Source organism: Apteryx rowi, unplaced genomic scaffold (assembly GCF_003343035.1).
Source record: "Apteryx rowi isolate R43461 unplaced genomic scaffold, aptRow1 scaffold_184, whole genome shotgun sequence".
Lineage (NCBI taxonomy): Eukaryota > Metazoa > Chordata > Aves > Apterygiformes > Apterygidae > Apteryx > Apteryx rowi.
In genome coordinates, this window is record NW_020448130.1 from 1,328,362 (window position 1) to 1,345,051 (window position 16,690).

Here is a 16,690-nt window from a genome sequence, read left to right on the forward strand (position 1 = left end):
GATCACAGCATGGCTGTGTAAGACATTATCCAAAGAAGAGTAAAATTTTAATAAACATCTGTCATTCACTTTTGGTAACAGATATTTTAGAAAAAATACACACGCTATATTCAAAATATTACAATTTCAGAATACTTTATTGAAATCAGCATATAAAATGTTTTGAAGGCTATTCCTTAATAGGTTATTTCTAAACATTCATGAATTCAGTAATTTATTTCAAAAAAAAATCACCAGGAATACAGCAAGATGGGTACTTTATGAGCCCTTTGTTTTCCTGATCATTGCTTCCATCATATCCCACTGCTCTTTGGTAACCTAGTAAAAGACAAGAGCATTTTATTGGAATTCCATATAATAATTACACATCCAAGTATTTGTCTGAATGCGAAAGGCAAGAAATTTACTACCTTCTTCAAGTCATTGAATTCTCCTGCCATAGAAACAAATTCTCCGCCATCCATTCTAATAACCTAGACAAAACATAAGCAGTGTATTTAACAGTAGTTTTTTAGATATCCGTTTAATTCAGTCATTATTTTAAGAAGTTCTGTTTTAAAGCTACTAACTACTATAAAATACAATTAAAGTATTAATTATGATTGTAAAGAATTTCAAATTGATAGTTTGTTTTGTTTAATTTCTCAAATGCCATTTTATAACTAAGGCTTTAGAGAATGGTAGCAAAACTCAGACCCTCATAAAGGTCGATTGTATAAACAAGAACAAATAAACTTACTGCTCCATTAACCCAGCTTGCATAGTCACTGCAGAAATAGGTAGCAAGATTTGCAATTTCTTCTACAGTTCCCAGACGGCCACAGGGAATCCTCTCTATTAATCTCTTCTCATATGTGCCTGTTGGGTCAAGACGGCTAAAAGCACCCTGAGAATTAAGAGAAATATTTGAAAAAATTGTTGTATCAGAAATTAAAATCAGACAAAGATTAGATTCCTTAGTATGGAAGACCCGATATGGAAGCCAACATTTGGGGGTAAACTGTACCACATCGTCTTTGTCAGCAGAAGGACAAAGAAGAAAGCAGGAGACAGAAATGCAATTTATCTGTGTTGCACTGGTATATGTTCACTAAGGGTGACAAACTGGAATTACACTTGCTTGGGATAGTCACCCACCAACTATCTATGAAAAGCAAAGGGATTCTAATAATCTTTGTTTCCCAAATACCTGACACATGTTTGACAAGCATTTGAGGAAATAAGTGAGCCTCAAAATTGCTGCACAGAGAGGGGAGAGGAACAAAGGGGGAGCAGGGAGAGGAATGGGGAAAGTGACAGGAATAAATTATACATGACACAATAAGGAAAACTGAAAAGCAAAAAACCTTAAGTTTCAGTTAAATTGGAACAACGACTAGAACTAAACTAAGATACTGAATTTTAATATCTGAATAGCTTAGAATGTCATGGAAAATAGAAGAGGTTTTTGTTGTTTCTCCTGGCTCTTCCACAAAGAAACAACTTGATTCAGCAAAATCAGAAATGTGTTAGTAACATTTATGTTAAGTTACTGCAGTTACAAGAGTTAAGCACATTGTAATTTATGGCTCTGCATGTGCCATTTAAGTATTCTATAACAATATTTTTTAAAATGCCAGATCACAAGCTTAACAGCATTGCATTGTTATGCTTTCTTTTCCTATCATGCCTTACAGCAGTGCTCTCCAAAGATGGCAGGGAAATCCATTGAGACAATTATACTATGAAAATATCAACTGTACCAAACTCTCTCTGTCATAGACTGCCAGAGGCTGGAAAAATAAAGAGGAAGTATCATTACATGTTTTTTCTTAATTATAATTGTCTAACAATTCCCTGGATATAAGGCCTGGAGGACTTTTGATCTGATCTTGTAAGGTTGTTTTAATGCTCTTAAAACCATGCTGATAGTCACTTATCTTTCCTTTCAGTCAAAAAAAAAAAAACAACAAAAAACCCACTCAGTTGTCCCATGCAGCATCTAAGACTGATGATGAGAGGAAAAAAAAAAAAAAAAAAGTAGCACCCCCAGAAACCACTACAGCAAAACTAAGTAAATGTGAAACCTTTTTAGAGGTAGTAGTAATATCATTATTAGCTGTTACTGCTCCTAACTTTCATATTTGGAGTCAGTGTGAAACAGTTCCTCCTCTCTCTTCTTGCAGCACTGCTTGCTTTTTTCTTCCTATACCAGCGGGTCTGAATGACCTCCTCCAAACCCTTCAGTCCTTTTCATTCATACCAAAGCTCTACATTTCCTCGCTGCCTTATCTTTTCCTCTTTCTAGTTTTGTGATTTTCAAAACTCATGGGCTCTGTCCTCATATACCTCTAAGAGACTCTGAAATTTGGAGTTGATGAAATGTTTATAAATTAGGAGCTCAGACAGAAATAGGCAGTTGTACCCCACCAAGTGTAAGAACTCACTTCACTTGACAAACTATAATAGTTGGGTGTTTTTAAGCAACAGTATGATTACAGACAGACATGAGTTTCATTTGTATTAGGGTGGCAGAAGGGGCAGTGCAGTGGCAGGTTTCAAAAATTTGAGAAATTCTATTTTACAGCATTTTACAAATGAAGTATTGAGAAGTTAAGTAATGTGTTCAGTATTACAGCACAGTTTTGGACTTCCAAGGAAATCATATTTGAATTTAAAGGTTATAGAAAGGGTTAGACAATCTTAAAAGCAACACTGTACTACACAAAACATATCCAAGGTTGTGTTTCACTCCAATGCTATGTACCTTTGTTTTTATTGGACCTGGTTGAATCACATTGAATCTCATGCCATATTTACCCCATTCAGCCGCAAGAGACCTAAAAATTCATTAACAAAATGCATCAACATTTTAAACACAGTATTTTATAATGCTGTTCAGCAAAGCGTTATAATCAGAACTGAATCAAATACTAAAATTTGAGCCCTAAGCCATGTGTTTTCACTTACGATTTTTTTGGTGTTCTTGACAAAAAATTTTCAGAAAAAAAAAGTCACAATCACAAACAGAGGAATTCTGATTTAATATGTGTATCACAGACAAAGCAAACTGAAGGAGTGATTCTTTCCCCCCACAATGCATAGAGACAATTTTGGCACCCAAACTCCTTGCAAACAACTGTTAGGCCCCTATCTTTCTTTTGTACTTTAAATCACCTCACAAGTATGACATTTTCAGCATAGTTCTCAAAGATGCTCTACRCTTTGGGACAAGCGGACAGTTTTGCTTCATGGCAACATTTTCTTTGAACAAGCACTATTCTAGATATTTTATCTGTTACAGAGAATTAATAAGCTGGGTCATAAAGTCTTTGAAAAGTACACATTTAAGTCACACTCAGCTCTATAAAGCAAGAAATCATGATTCACTTTTTCCTTTTTTTTTTCTGGATAAGGAATTCTACTTACTAAAAGGCTGCAGAACTATTCAATTGCTTCTGCTGAAGCGCAGAGGAGGGACTATTTGTTATCATTGACTGCAATATAGTTAATAATGATAGAAGTCTTTCCATTTGCTGAGTAACATGGATATCTGTTACATGCTATTGTTATGAATTAAGTACAACTGCAGACCTTAATTTAAGACAGTGAAGGAAACATTTCTTTATGAAACTAGCTAGGTGAACCAATAGCAGACTCTACTGAAATACAAACACATCTTTTCCTAAGACAAAAGCAAGTGGAAAGCACTATGAACCTTGAACAGTTCTCCTGATTACTGTTTGCAAGTGCTGGTTTACCTATGGGAGCCAGCAGAGAGAGAGAAAAAAAAAAAGCAGAACTCTGTAATTGAAATTCTATAGCTTGCTACTGCCAAAAGAAGTAGTTCCACTGATTTGTCCTTATCCTTCCCCACAACAACTTTGCAGTTTAACTTCCTCTCTTGCACTGGCTCTCTGACAGTAATCTTATTTTTTTTTGACAATTTATCCAACTCATTAACCAGAAGGAAAAATTTCATTTTTTTCCACAGTGTTTGTTTTCCAGTGAATTAGCAAGTTTAATAGGCTCATTGCAGTCTGATAAGTGCCATGGCCCATGCAAGGGAAGGGGAAGAATCAGGCAGCTGGGAACAAGCTCTTCCTCAACTGATTGTTGCCACTGGAAGATACAACCAAGTTACATAATTGAACAACTAGTAAAGAGTTGGCTAAAGGGGGTGGGAGTGGGAAACACCACAGAACCCCCCTTCCCCCAAATAACATCTGTTGCACTTAGGAGTTCAGAAGTCTTTGTAAATGAAAAGACTTGTATCAAAGAAACGCTACTCTGTCATTACTTCCCTCTTCTAATGATAGCAAATGGTCAGATCCAACATTTTTGGCTAATTTGTCCATTCAAAAGTACTAGCAGTGTTAAAAAGTTACTGAAGATGGCCCAGACGAAACACCTAAGTAGCAGAATTCCTAATAATTACATGTATGTCTATGCATACATACACTCACACATTCACTCTTTCACCCCGATAAAAATCACAATAATGACATTTAATATTTCCTTCTTTAAGGAGCTGTCAGCATACTACTTTCTTGCCAGGATACTGAAGGCAGGAAGGTTTTCTTACGATATAATGGAACTGGGATAACTATACCAACTAGCTGCCAGTTACCATAGCTGAAGGATGTGAAGAACAGAATGTGTTTTTGCTGTTACTCACTTGCTCATTGCTTCTACACCAGCTTTGGCAGAGGCACTTGGCACCACAAATCCAGAACCACTCTCTGCATAAATTGTTGTAATAGCCAGGAATGCTGCTCCTGGAAGTTGAAAAAACATTACAAGAAATAAACAACAACAACAACAACAACAAAAACCACATACACAAAGTTCAAACTCTGAATTCAAAGTGAAAAAGCAACTTCAGCAGTACAGAAGTTCGCAGCTCAAGTGTCAGGGATACCACTCTGGGTTTCAAAATAAACATCTACTCTTGGAAGCTTGTCTCTTAAGCATTTTCCTTTCTGTTCCCCCTTTCCCATGAATGAAAACAGGTGTTGGTTAGGCTCCAAAGTACAGTCTGAACCCACAGACTTCACTGACAATGAACACACATGGGCAAATTTCAGTTTAAGTAGAAGGCAGACCTTACAACGTGTTTTTAGAAGTTGCCCCAGCCAACTAGTTACTAATCACATATTTTGTCCCCAATTCCATTAACTCCTGGCTAAAAAGACAAAAAAAAAAAAGTATGAAAACTTAAGTTTGACATAATCTTAAAATTACAGAGCTTTGGTTTGAAGTTAAATCTTAAAGTTTACTATACTGCAGAAAAAATATGTCCTGGAAATTCTCAGCTTTTTCTACAGTAGAACATATGACAAAGTTAATTTGCATAACTTAAAATTCTTCTTAATTTTTTTCCCATTATTATCATAACGAAGTCCTCTATAAAGACACCATTTTTTCTAATAAATTGTATTTTATCATAGATTTAACTAAAACATTACAGAACACAATGAAAAATGTAGCTCTTTATTCTTTTATAGAAGCCTGCAAATTCTGTTTGATCAATTATTAGCATGAACTTACTGTAATGAGGAAATTGGGAAGAAGGGAGGACAGGTCACTACTTACTTGTGCCACAAACTAAAATAACTGTTCTACTTACTGTATTTTAAAAATAATTTAATTGGAATAGTTACCTAAGGGACATCTCTAAAACTATATGCCTTATCAATAGTACATATGTGACAATGAAGTCACATGAGACTCAGTTAAAGATTTATGGTTAAGTTACACAGGAGAACCTAAAGAGGACCATAAACAAGCGCTAACAGATATGCCTGCAGATATCATGGACACTATTTAAAGAAAAGGAGCTTCCAGCAAGAAACTTTGAAAGGAAAAACTAACACTGACAAAAAAACAAACTAAATTTGAAGTTATCTAGGATTGTTAACTATGAATATTTTGCAGATTAGAAGGGATAGTTTTTAAAATACCAGTTAAATAAAGAGAAGTGAACCCAATACAGAAACCAGAATGACCAACACATTTACAGTTTTAAGACACATTCTGGATCATGCACAATTTTGATTTCTAAAGTCTATATTCATTAGAAGGACACTATCTAACTGATTAACTTCTCTCACTTTTTAAAATTTTAATGCATAAATAAATAACATAAAGCACTAGCAGATTGTAATTCATAACCGGTGATACAATCCCCTTTAAGTATCTCAGTAGAAACTGGGACCATACTGCAGCTAGGTATTTGCAGTAAGACAAGTTCTTGCCACTAAGATTTTAGTCTAAAGGTAGAGGATTTACGCTACTTACTAAAATAGGCTTAATGTAGATCACACTGCAGATATAAGTATGTGCCAGTGTTTTAGTGACTGTCAGACGTATAGCATCCTGACAGATTATTTTAAAATATTTGCATTGGGTAGCATCTATAAAAAAATGACACTTTCCAACATTTCTGAAACTAAGGTCCTTCTGCCCAAAGGAAAAGGACAAGCAAGAGAAAATGAAGGTGGAGAATGAGAGGACAGACAGGTAACATCTGATTTACTTGCAAAACAAGTCTTAAAGAAAGCCTTAAATACAAAGTCTTGCATACAGAATCCCCTAGAAAGACGACATACAGGTAACAGCAAGAGAAATTCATTTGTTTTGGAAGCTTAGGAGACAAAGGAAGACAGGCAATATGAAGGTAAATGACTGAGACAGGATTTTGCAGAATTTGAAGCTAGAGGCAAGAAGAATAGTTTTCATTCAGCAGCAGCGAAAGACATCTTAAAGCTGGATTTCAACTTATTATAGGAGACAACAYGTGCATCTGGAAGGCCATAAAGCAAACTATTGCAATAGTTTGCTATAATGATACAGTGAGATAGAGTTGGGGATGAGGATTTTAACATGGGGATACTAGCACTAGAATGTTGAAAATGATACTTTCATGCGCTGCTGATGTATTTAAGAAATACCTTGTCAACTGACCAAAACTGTTACAGACATACAGACATCTATACACAACATTAACTTTATATTGTTATCATTAATATTGTACAAACCCAAGTATGAAACATGGAGTATTTTTCAGGGGGAGGTAGGGTGGGGAGGGGGGCTTGAAGAAACTCAACTAGTTCAGCAGTTAACAAAATACAATGCAAATACAAAAGGATTATTTTAACACAGTGGCTGTACCTAGAAAACAAGCAACAGAAGTGGGGAAGAATTCAGTTGTTAAGGGAAATACAGTACAAATACAAAAGGATAAGTTTCCACACTGTGCTGGACCTAGAAAACAAGCATGAAAAGTGGGGCCATATGGAAAACCAAAACATACCTCACTGGTTTAAATGCTACTTGGGAAAATAGCAGTCAGGTCAAAAAATGAGAAAGCTCAGTATTTTTCAATTCATAACTAGAAGATAAAGCAGAATAAAAGTAGTTCTTTGTACGTAATCTGTGACATAACATACAAAGGCATACACTACCTCTCCCCTAAAGAGAATAATTTGGGTACGTGTAAGTGTGCATGGTGTCCCTTAGGCAACTATTCCAATTAAATTATTTTTAAATACACACACACAAACACACGTACATATACACACACATATATATACACACACACGTGTGTATGTGTGTGTGTATATATATAATTCTTTGGTCAGACAGAATATCAAAGAACTACCATAATTTTAAGGTAAAGCCAAAATATTGGATTAAACTCTTAGATAGTCCAGAATTAAAATTTATATTCAGGAAGAGTGTTCAAAATATAAATAAAACCTAATACTGATTTCAATTTCAAATTTCTTTTTCAATTTACCTCAAAGATAATATTCTCCAGYGCTTTTAGTCAAAAACACAGCCGTGATTTTTTTTTTTTTTTTTAAGTTTAGTATGGAAAGTCAAAGTGATTTCCTGAGTTACTGTTTATTTAAATCAGTGCTACATGTCCAGTTGCTTAATGAAAACAACACAGATATAGAACAGAAAACAGAACAGAAATAATAGCATATGTTTTAAACTCTTACTCTTTAAATTTTACAGATGTTTTACAAGTAGTACAAACTCTGCAATCAAATTCTTACATTAGACCTCATGGTCTCTGGGTCCAATTTTAAGGGCAGATTCTACAATAAAATAATTGCCAACCAGTATTACAGTACCATAGTTACGTATGATTTAACTCAAAAAGAAGTTTCTTTCTAGAAAAGATGCAGTGTTAAAAATTGTTTCTTTTCAGAGTCTCAGAATTGGCTATCGTACACAATAGCAAGGAAAATTAGTAATAAGATAATGTTACAATGCTTAGCTACTGTTATCTTAAGTTTAAGATACCTTTTTGTACTTTAATGAGTTCCTTTCCAATTTCCAGAGTTACAAAGGCAGTACCATTAAGCACAATATCAGTTATTGTTTTCCATGCATTAGCAGAAAGTCGTTCAGAAGGGGAAACAAAGTTTCCAGCTGCATTGTTTATCACAATCTGAAATACATGAATAAAAATTTAAAAGTTACACTAAAAATAATTCTTAAGCCTAGTATTCAGTATTAGTACTTACCAATGCTAATACTTACTAATTACTCTAGTACTTAAATATTTTCCATACTGTCTCAACAGCATTCTAAAAGGAAAGTTACTCCCTCCCAAGTTCTGAGGTCATATACCATATTTCAGCCAACAGAGGCACAAGAATAAAAGTGTAAAGAAGTTCAGCTAAGCCAATGACAAAAGTCTCATTAGCGGACTATTGCACGACAAGAAGTCTAATCAGCAGTCACAAAGAGAATACTGTGATTTAATGAACTGCAAGCAACTAGTACAAAACTTTTTTGAATAGCTGTATACCTGTCATTGCTGCCTTTCCACAAAGAGTAGTTAGAGAAGGTACTTTCAATACATCTCCTGCTTAGCCCTCCAGGCAAGCAAGTTATATGTACTCTTTTAGGGGGACTAAGTATCACAAAATCAGTTTTTGACCAAAAATAATGTGGCCAGATCTTCTGTGTTTATTAATAATATGAGGTGCTGAAGCAGTAAAATGGTGTATTACTACTTACGRAATGCCACTTAGATTCATGTCCCTTTACACACAAACCAAGGTCTTTGTCCTGAGGAACTTCTGGGCTAAATTAAGATATTAGAACTTTCAGTAACAAAAGGGAGCCACAATGGCCATAAATTCTACATACAGGTGATAAATACAATTTAAAGACCTCCCTATATTTTGAAGGACACTAGATATTTCAAAGAACGAAAACCCATGAACTTCAACATACCAAGGGGTTACTTGAATCACTAAACTAAATACAGCAGTGATAAAGATACAATAATAAACCTAGTGAATTAAGGACAGCATGAAACAATCTTTTAGGGATGTAGATAAATATGACTACCAAAGAAACCATATGAAAGAATGACCGCTTTCTAACTGGGAATCTTAAGGATGGAAGAACAAAGACAGAAGGAATATGACAAATGCATTAACTTCAGATTTTGAAATCTCACCACAGAGGCCCATTGGCAGTGATACCCAGGCTTGCAATATTCATAAACATATCTGTCATGTGTGTCACTAAAGAGAAAAACTAGACAGAAAAACTGAATATTCATTCACTCTGCAGTCTCTCAAATACAGAAAATATGTGAAATTAAAGAGACAGGAACTGCCTGTAAAGAACAAGACATGGGCAGCATTTATTCAAAAAACTGCTAGAGTACTGAAAATGTAACAGAGAGCAAGAAGTCTCCTCCCTCTCCCTACACACTTAAAACCTAGAGATGACGAAGTGCTTCAGCCAAGAAACACAGTAACTCATAGTCAACATAATATCCAGAATAACTGTTTATATATCAGGACAGTTAGCAAGTTTTACAGCAGTGCTATAGCACATAGCTATGAGAGATACTTTCTTCACTTCAGACTCGCCACATGTAAAACTTCAGAAAGTTCTCCATCATGTCTATAGGAAGCTATATGGTGAATGCAAATCATCTACAGTACACAGTTGCCAGACAGTTTTAAATATCATTGCATATACTTTACATCAATGTTAGTATCTTCATCATACTTTTTAATCAGCTAGCAGAACCCAAGTTGCTCCTATCACTACTAAATCAGGATTTAGTGCCTATCACTGCTTAGATTCCAACACACCGCCCTTCTTGAGGCACAAGCTGTTAAGAGCTCTGTATTTTGTGCCAAACTATTAAAAGATGTTTAGCTCTTGACTGAAGATATTTTTTCTTGATTTTAGGGGGACTCAGTTTTCAAACTGGAATCTTCTTTATATTTTTTTAATAAACTAAGAACAAAAGATGATGCTTATGATTACTTCTGTTTCTAATTTGGGAGACATTCTGTTAATAAGCAACAGGTGTAATTAGGCACCAACACAGGTAAGTCACCTTTTTAGGAAGATTTTAGGGCAATATTCTGTACACTTAATTCAAAGAATCCCATCACAACTGTTCCATTTGTGTTCATTCACTTGACTCCTGCTCAGGCTTTGGGCCTAGCACACAACTCATACTGCACATTGGCATACATGCCCACACGCCTGATGTATGCTGGGAGCAGCACCATTAGGCTAAAGCAAGAGCAACACGTACACCAGATACTCAAGGATAAAAAAGAATGAGGTCTGCTATCCTTGCAGTTTTATAAGTAACTGCTTGTTAACACCTGATAAGACAAAAACTCTTGGGAATTAAGCAAATTCTTGCCTAGTAACCAAAACGACCAATAGGGACAGTACAAACCAAACTTCGGAGCTGGAAGGTACGAAGCCTTGTTTGCTTTTTTACCTAACGAGCTTCTAAAAATAAAGTTTGTTTCACACAATACACTGTCCTGTAAATTTGAGAGATCACAACAAACTGTGACACCCATTGCTTACAGAAAAACTGTTAGTCCTTAAAATAGGCACAACAATATTCTGCCTATTTGACCATTATGTATTTTAGTAACTACAGGAATAGAGTAGACAGTACAACTGCCAATGTCAGCTTTAGCTTTAAGTACTTGCCACTTTTTGTCTAGTGTGTCTTTAGACACCATTGCTTTTCTACCATATTAATTTTCTTCATAGCTAGCATGCAGAGTATTTTCAATAATGAAGACTGAAGTTCTTCCCTTTAACTAGAACACTTACATCAGGATGTCCTGCCACTTGGATTAATTCAGCAACAGCACTCTTAACAGAAGCTGGATCTCTCACATCACACTGGATTGCATAAACCTATGTAATAATGGGAAGASAGCTGTAAGACTTCAAAGACACATTCATAAATTAAACAAGCCACAGAAGCACATACATGCATAAAGCCTGTACAACCTCTTAATTATAATAACTAACATAATCCACATTTCTGCAAAGTTTACCTTATTCCCTGTTTTAGAATAAATTTCTTCTGCTGTTCCTTTCAAAACATCAAGCTTCCTAGAAACAAGTACATAATATGTCACTGGATTTCAATTAAATAAACTTATAATTCCGATCAATAAAATCTGAAATACTACTTTCTGAACAAATATGAGCTAAAACTTAAAATGTCATGTGTGCGTGCATGCACGTATTGCTGAGTTTAGTGAAATCTTACTTTTAAAATAAAATTTATACATAATTACTAATTTTCTGAAAGAAAATTATTTAAATCTGAGTCCTCTCTCCTGGTTACTGCTACTGAAAAGCAACTCAAAAGTGACAATGAGAGTATTTTATGCTAGTCAAATGCAGTAAGCAGGCAAAAATATTTATATCTAAGTATGTATTCATAATAAACTTAATTTTAGCTACTAATCTACTAGTATTTTAGAAAGGAGATATATACCGAGACTTAAAAGTAAGTATCCAAATCACTATTTGGAAAAATGTCATAATGCTTGTATTTCAATTAAGTTATTTCAATTAATTATTTCAATTAATTAGACTTTTTCTTTATTGTGATGTTACTTAACAGAATTTTAGAAAGATCATCTTCATTAAGGGAAAACTATAGCTGTCTTTAAAAGTCTTAAGAGTTAAAAGGAATGGCTTTAATTATTACTTGCAGTTAAAATCTACTGTATAGGGATCACCTGCAATAATAAATTCAAAATGATTAATAACATTCATTTCAATTTTGTGTTCTCTTTTACACTTTTGTGGAATTTACATCTTAACTTTTGGGGTTGTTTGTTTTACAGCCACTTTTCACAGAAGATTTTTCTGAGTTTGTTTCTTCCTATTGCTGCCTACACAGCAGACCTAATTCACAAGGGATTTTAGAGTTAGATATTTGTAGATATATCCGCAATTTTTTGGTATTTATAATATAACATTGTAATTTAAAGTTTTCTGAACTAAATAGAAGAAATTATTTTCTGTTCTTCTTCATAAGTTTTTGTTTTCTTCTTGAAAGCTGGACAGATGGATCAATTCATCATTCAGTACTAAATTAAAGCTCTAAAATGTGTTTGTTAGTATTTACCGGCTTGCTATAAAACACTTGGCACCTAAACTGGAGAGAGCTGTTGTCATCCCTTTGCCAATCCCAGTACCTCCACCAGTTATAAAAGCCACTTTCCCTTGAAAGGTATTCGGTGGCAACATCACTTTTTGTAGAGGTGAAAAGAACGTAGCTTGCGGTGCACTGCTGTCTTGATGCAGCACATTTGGCCCACGGCTGAAACACTGAAAAAACAAAAGGAGGAAAGTTTTCATTTGTATATACAAATTCTCATTTCTACACACAAGACACTATACCTCCGCTGTCATAAGAAAATCTAATTTTGAGTAACAACTATAACTGCTTTCCTATTATTATAAACTAAATGTAAAGCCAACTACATTGCGTTACACTAAAGCATAAAGACTTTCACATAAATGCAAATACTAGACTAGGAAAGCACCGGAGCCATTTTAGACTGTTCCATTCCAACTGAACTACTGAAAAAACATTCTCATGGTATTTTTTGTTATGTTGAATGTTATTCTTATGCCTGTCACTTTTACTCATGCGTGTGGAAATTCTTTAATGTGAGCCCACCAACTCATTACAGGCTCTAAAGACAGATTTGGGTTTTAGATTCATAAGTGTACTGCACTTTACAGATAAGAGTAGCCCTACTAAATTCATAGGATTGTGAAGTTACAGGCATATGTAAGTCTTCACAAACTCAAAAGCTTCAGTGGTAGCTTCAAGGCTTTGATCCTTTGCTATTATAGTCAACAGAACATTCTGCTTTACTGGCTTTCACGGAGTAGAATTAAACTGCATGAAACCTTTCCCCAGCCATTATCTGAGCTGTTAAGCCAACTAGTACAGTCTTCCAGACAAATCTGTGCAAGGTTAGGTATTAGCATTACACTCTGTCCCAGCAGAAATATTATTTACAGAAAATTAGCTCTTAGTGAACTAGTCCCAGCAAAAAAAGAAACATGCCTAGTGCTTTAAAAAAAAAAAAAAAAAGAAAGAAAAAAAGAAGAAATTCAATATTACAACTAGCGATCTACGTAGTAAGAAAATATTCCAACGATGCAAAGAGAAGTCTGTAATATCATCAAGAAAGTCTGCTGCAAAAACAGTCAAGAGTATTACTGGCATCCTAAAACAGCAAACTAACTCAACTCCAAAACTAACTACTGAATTAAACGCTTTGGGATAGTAGCATTGTAGTAATAACTCAGACATTCCAGAATTATTCAGAATACAAAGTTACATCAGCCTGAAGCTGTGAAAACACTTTTAAGTATGAAAAAAAACCTACTGCTTTCATCTGTGAAGTGCACAAAATTAGAAGAATACAGGCTATAACCATATTTATTTCCTTTAATATTAATTGTACTTGATTCATAATGCATCTCATCAAATATACAAATTCTAGTACATTTTACAAAAGACTGCTTAGCTACTTTTGTATAGTATTGCTAATAACAGCATACAAGTATTCAATACTCAGTCTCCTGTTGACACCAAGAAGAAAGGTTATTTCAAAACAGCACAAGTATTACAAGTTTTTGTTGTTTACTAAATCCTGTTTTCAACACTAAAATTAACAGATTGTTTTTAGCAGTAGCTGAATAATCATAAACATCAGACCTTATAACGTACATGGATGTGGGTTTTATAGTGCCTAAAGCCAACCCGAGAAACTGCATGCAGATCTTTGTATGTGATAATACACATGCATGTGAGTAACACAGGCAAAAAAAGACCAAACAATCATGGAATTAGACTTCCTGTGTAACAGCTATGTTTCAATGAAAGGATTAAACAAAAACTAAGAATAAAGAAGAGTTGTGGGCACTGTCTAGAATAAAATGAAGACACTAAAGCTTAAACTAAAGCTAAATTTGTCATGAAAGTAAGGCAATCCAGCCAGAACTACAACACTTATATTAAAGAAGTATTTCAGGCATTCTTTCTGGAACTTGAACTCCTCAGCTATTTGCAATTACTTCTCATAAAAAAAAAAAAAAGAAAAAAAAGCACAGAAAACACAAGTGGTTTTAAGATATACAAGCAGCTCAAATGGAGAGTCCAAAGAACACCACAATATTTTTCCAAAATGACAAAATCCTACTGATCAGACCTGCCACCAAATGTCTGTATAATACTTTTTTTTCAAAAAAAAAAAAAAAAAGCTTCCTCCGGTGAACATCAAATTTGCATATTTTTACTAAGTACCAAAATACTGATGAGCCTCCAGGAAAAGGGTCAGTGAAGATTCCCTTTGGGGTTTTTCTTATTAGTCCCCTACTCTCCTACCTCTTCTTGGGTATGTCGGGAGAGACGGGCCCCCTCTGGGAACTTCACCTCGCGGCAGGGACCACATCAAGGCGGCATTCGGGCTCCCTTTGGCGTAAGGAGCTACCCCTTGGCAGCACTCCCCGTCCTCTCTGTCTCCCTGTCCGGATGCTGCGCTGGCAGCGGCGGCAGCCTGTGCCTCTTCCCACCGCCAAGGAGAAACCGCCGAGGAGCTTTGCCCCTCTCTGGGGAGTGGAGGCACCAGGCCGCAGCAGCAGCGACACTGCACCGAGAGCGGTGAGTGACGATGATATCAGCAAGTGATAACGTTGGCATCACCCAGCAGCCTTCTTGCAAGGCCGCAGTAGTTACTAGCTGGCACAAGGGGCTTCCTTGACAGGACTCGATCAATTTAACCATTCTGGCAAGCCAGAATTCAAGGACAAGGTTTTAAATTAAGTCTCGGGTCTAAATAAAGATAGAAAGGTGGCAGGAAACGGGGGAAAAACCAAACCCACACCAAGAGGATGGAGGTGAAGCAGGCGGTCAGTGCAGGAGCCCCACGGGAGCCGCACCAGGACCACCGCGAGCAGCGCTGCGCCGGGCCCAGCTCGGCGGCAGCGGCCTCCAGCGCCCCCGCGCGCACGAGCCGCGGCAGCGCGCAGCCCTCCCGCCCGAGCCGCACGGCGCAGCTCCGCCGGGAGGATCAGGGGCGACACCGAGGCCTCCGGCACCGCGCCCGGAGCGCCCCCGGTCCAAGGGCCGCGGAGGCGGGCGGGGGAGGGAAGAGGGGGAGAATCCCCTTCTCCCGATTTGGGACAGTTTCCCCAAGCCCCGGCAGCCACAGCGCAACCCCGGCCGCACTGCGGCCGCCGGGCCCGCGCCGTGACAAGCGCGCAGGCCCCCGGCCGCCCCCCGACGCGGCTCGGCGGCGGGACCCCGGCCCTTCTCCTCCAGCCGCCGGAGCGGGCAGCCGCGGTGCCCTCCGAAGGCACGAGGGCGCCGGGCAGCCCCGGCGGGAGAAGGGCCCGAAGCAGCGCCGAGGCGCCGGCCTGCCCCCCAGCTCCACGGCGGCCAGGAGCGCCTTACCCGCCRGGTGCCGGAGAAGCGGGCCGCGGCACCAACACGCAGACCCGCCCGCCCCAGCCGCGCCGCCGCCATGTTCCGTGCCGAGCGGTCGCCGCGCCGCGGGGCTGGGGGCGTTGCCGCGGGGCGGAGAGAGGGGCGGGGCCGCGCCTCGCGCCGCTCCGCGCTGGGGGAGCAGCCTCSCCCGCGGGGGGCGGGCGCGCGCTGCCCTTAACGGCCGGCTGCCGCCGCTCCTGCTTCAAACCCTGAATTGGGATAAGCGACGAGGCTTCCGCGGTGTCGCAAAGCAGGACAGCCCCGGGCCGCCTCACTGGGCTCCCCCACCCCCCGGGACCGCTGCCCGCGGGCAGCAGCGAGACGCTGGCGGAAATATATAAAAACAGGTGGGTTTTGTCAAGAAAGTCGATTGTCTTGTGGGCTATGCTAAAATAAACGGATGCGCCCCCTGTATAGCTGCTGCGCACGGTGTAGATGCTGGTTCTTTCCCCATCCCAGTAAGAAAGACTGCCTGCTCCTAGCAAGTACAATAGGGTGTTTAATTGGAATAGCCAAAGACAGGAAGGGAACAAAAGATTAGCAGTTAAATCTTACGTCCCTTCTGATGTGGGGAGCCCTGAGGTGATATGGCCTGGGGCGGGCCGTGCTGGGCGCTGTGAGCGTCTTGCCTGTGGTGGGGCTCCCTGGCATTTCGGGCTTCAGCACTCTTAGAGGGTCTTCTTAGAAGAAGACAATTCTGTTCATCGTTCCTGCTGCCAAGCCAAAGGACATTCGCCTGACACCGTGACGCTTCCGTTCTAAAGATGGGTGGCGGCGTGGCCGGTGCCAAGCGGGAGCTGCCTGCGGGTTCCTGTGCTGCGATAATCCTGCTGAGTTTATCCTGCTGTGGCACATGGGCACAGGCTGAGGCCCACTCAG

General features: G+C 38.4%; 1 protein-coding gene across 3 annotated transcripts; it reads right to left on the reverse strand.

Moving 5' to 3' along the window:
- Window positions 1-116: 116 nt before the first annotated feature.
- Window positions 117-15,877, reverse strand: DECR1 (2,4-dienoyl-CoA reductase 1). Of its 3 annotated transcripts, XM_026061733.1 has the most exons (11): window positions 15,779-15,877; window positions 14,711-14,972; window positions 12,501-12,633; window positions 11,343-11,400; window positions 11,113-11,199; window positions 8,296-8,443; window positions 4,658-4,757; window positions 2,747-2,819; window positions 740-886; window positions 411-473; window positions 117-318 (listed from the first exon to the last, which is right to left on the reverse strand). In XM_026061733.1, exons 1-11 carry the CDS (start codon window positions 15,848-15,850, stop codon window positions 259-261), a joined length of 1,203 nt encoding a protein of 400 aa, XP_025917518.1. In that variant the 5' UTR covers window positions 15,851-15,877; the 3' UTR covers window positions 117-258. The 3 variants fall into 3 exon arrangements, with proteins under 3 accessions (XP_025917518.1, XP_025917519.1, XP_025917517.1); XM_026061734.1 differs by lacking the exon at window positions 14,711-14,972 and having other exon boundaries at window positions 12,431-12,633; XM_026061732.1 differs by lacking the exon at window positions 11,343-11,400 and having other exon boundaries at window positions 12,431-12,633.
- Between the last annotated feature and the right edge of the window lie 813 nt (window positions 15,878-16,690).